General features: G+C 38.8%; 1 protein-coding gene across 2 annotated transcripts; it reads right to left on the bottom strand.

The window, feature by feature from the left end:
• Positions 1 to 323: 323 nt before the first annotated feature.
• Positions 324 to 2,309, bottom strand: LOC124686922 (E3 ubiquitin-protein ligase CCNB1IP1 homolog). 2 transcript variants are annotated; one of them, XM_047220797.1, is made up of 7 exons: positions 2,240 to 2,309; positions 2,045 to 2,117; positions 1,711 to 1,756; positions 1,590 to 1,620; positions 1,069 to 1,324; positions 820 to 983; positions 324 to 595 (listed from the first exon to the last, which is right to left on the bottom strand). In XM_047220797.1, exons 1-7 carry the CDS (start codon positions 2,307 to 2,309, stop codon positions 324 to 326), a joined length of 912 nt encoding a protein of 303 aa, XP_047076753.1. The 2 variants fall into 2 exon arrangements, with proteins under 2 accessions (XP_047076753.1, XP_047076754.1); XM_047220798.1 differs by having other exon boundaries at positions 324 to 568.
• Positions 2,310 to 2,606: the final 297 nt, after the last annotated feature.

Below are 2,606 nucleotides of genomic sequence, written 5' to 3'. Positions count from 1 at the left end.
GACGACACGCCAAAACAACAGGGTGGGAGTGAGACAGATTGGTCTTACAGAATTTACACTGAACAATTCTTCACTTCCATGACAAGGTTAAGACAGATTCAAAAGCAGAACGTCTCCTCAGCTCCTTCAGCTCTACAACCTGACATACCCAAGTTTCAGCAGTAAGTACATACAGTTCAGTACAGGAACAGGCATATACGAGTAGGTATCTAATGTCACACTTGAAACTGTTACAGCCAATTGCAGATTAAATTCCATTGTACCCAACCATGAAGATATAACATGAGCAAAAGGAAGATATCACATGACCAAGAAGGAGAGTCTTACGTGAACATCTGTGGACGGTTACGGGAAAGCTGAGGACGCTTCACTGGTGAGATTATCATATTTCGCAGAGCTGCAGAAGAATTGTTCATGTTAGCTCCAAACACGGACCGTGGCGGCTGTCTGGGTCTCATATCCATTGGAGGTGCTGCATTATGACCAGGAGATCCTGCAGACAGCTCAAACGGACTAGACGTCTGGGGTCTTTGCCTTGGTTGTGCAGCCCACCCCTCGTCTCTGCGCCCTGGGGTTTCAGGAGGATCAATCGATCCTGCAACCAGTGAATGAGCTGTTTTTGTGGAGAGCTAAAAGCAGTGCAATAGCTTGTAGAAAACCAAAATATTGCGTTTAACATATTCCTGGCTGGATGTATAGCACAAAAGGAGCTACCTCAACAGATACTCAAAAGGCAAAGTATTGGATCAAATGCTTTACTGCCTATAAGTGATAGACTGAACAACTAAATCAACTGGAGTACATGATTCCATAAATTACCTTGTCTCAGAGGGTCGCCGCCATCCAATATGTTGGGCATGCCCGAGAACATGTCTGGCTGAGCTCTTGGGAAGTAGTTGTTTGCAGGTTGAATGGCTGAACGTTTTACAGACTCATACTCATTCCTCAGCTGATCATACATCTCGTCAAGCTTCCTCTTCTGCCTGGAAAGGAAAGCGCAATCAGTTCATACATTTATATGAAGCAGAACTTTGCCCAATAATGAAAACATTGGAAAACTAGACTAACCTAGATTTCTCTGCAAATTTTTCTTGTAGCTCCTGCTTATCCCTCGTCAAGTTTTCAATCTCTTGTTCCATCAACTGGCATCTTTTGGCCATCTTCTGGTAGGCAGTATGCACTTCTTCCAGTTTCTCACTGAACTTTGCCTGCATAAGTTCACACTTTTGCCTACATTGACCAACAATTCTGTTCATCTTGTATTGCATCTCCAGTTCCTTTTGTCCAATATAAAACATGACACTCCTGTATGCACTTTTCATAACTGATTTGTATCATGTTTAAGGAAAAGCTAAATGATCACCATACTAGTAACAAAAGAAAAAACCTTGGAAAATAGTAGCACCAAATTGATATTATTAACTCACTTCAGCAACCTTCTTTTTCAATTTTACTTTGTTCAAATTACTGGAAAACTGAAGCAGGAGGTTAATCAGACACCACATTTCATACGGCAGACAGAGACATCGTTCAACAAAACAACAGAAGAATAATCCTACTGTAGGCCATGTGAAAAAAATTAAGGATACGTATCTGTGGAGAAACTCCAGTCATTGACATCTGAGGTAACAAATGAAGTTATCAGAACAGATGAACTACAGAAAAATATACTGCATATGTAATTCTGAATCAAATTCAAAAGGTACTTACATTCGTCCATTCGTCGCTTGGATTTACGTCAATTTGCTTCATATGGCTGAGAAATAACAAAATATAAAGTTCAGATGATATCATCATAGTATAACATTGATGCTAAGTTTAACCTCAGGTATGAAAAGTGATAAACAACCTTCAGTAACATGATAAAAAGTGATGTAAGTATTTAAGGTTCTAATTAGGAGAAAATATAGATGAGAAATACGCATGAGAGATTATCTTTCATAGGTACTCTTGCATCATTAGGTACTACAAACTAATGCAGGGCAAGAGAAATGTAGCTTGCACAAAAGATAAAAAAATGTTATATCAAGGGTTAACAACTCACGATTTAGAGAGCACTTGATCACAAATAGGACAAGCACCATCGTTACTGAGTATTTTCTTTGCATCCTCCGTACCTGCACAAGAGGTATCGGTTAAAATCAAGCATGTTTTTTTCAGTAGCAGCAGAATATATGAACTTCAACTTCTTTACAGTTAGAATTGGATCAAACAGAAAGAGGAAACATTGCATTCATACATAACAGATGGCCACATGTTGTTGATATGGCTTGCCCTTCCAAGTCCCGCCAGCAAGCATTGCACTTCATTTTGTGTGCCAGAAAAAACCTGCAGGTAGAAACACAGATATATGACATGCAGTACACAAACTGAACATAACTACACAACAAAATCCAGTGAAAACAGATAAGACTTCAGTGGCTAAGAAGCACCAAAATGCATGACAACTGCAAATAATTACAACATAATTGCAGAAATAACTCTATTTACTGTTTTAACTTGATGACATGTACAAGTACAACCATGCAGGCATTTGTACAACACAATACCATATCTTTTAGTGTTAGTTTTGAATATATAAATTTTACAGTTAAAAAGAATCACAT

This window comes from Lolium rigidum, chromosome 2 (genome assembly GCF_022539505.1).
Source record: "Lolium rigidum isolate FL_2022 chromosome 2, APGP_CSIRO_Lrig_0.1, whole genome shotgun sequence".
In the NCBI taxonomy this organism is placed as follows: domain Eukaryota; kingdom Viridiplantae; phylum Streptophyta; class Magnoliopsida; order Poales; family Poaceae; genus Lolium; species Lolium rigidum.
Note: the sequence above shows the minus strand (reverse complement) of the source record. Positions and strands in the feature narration are given on the sequence as shown.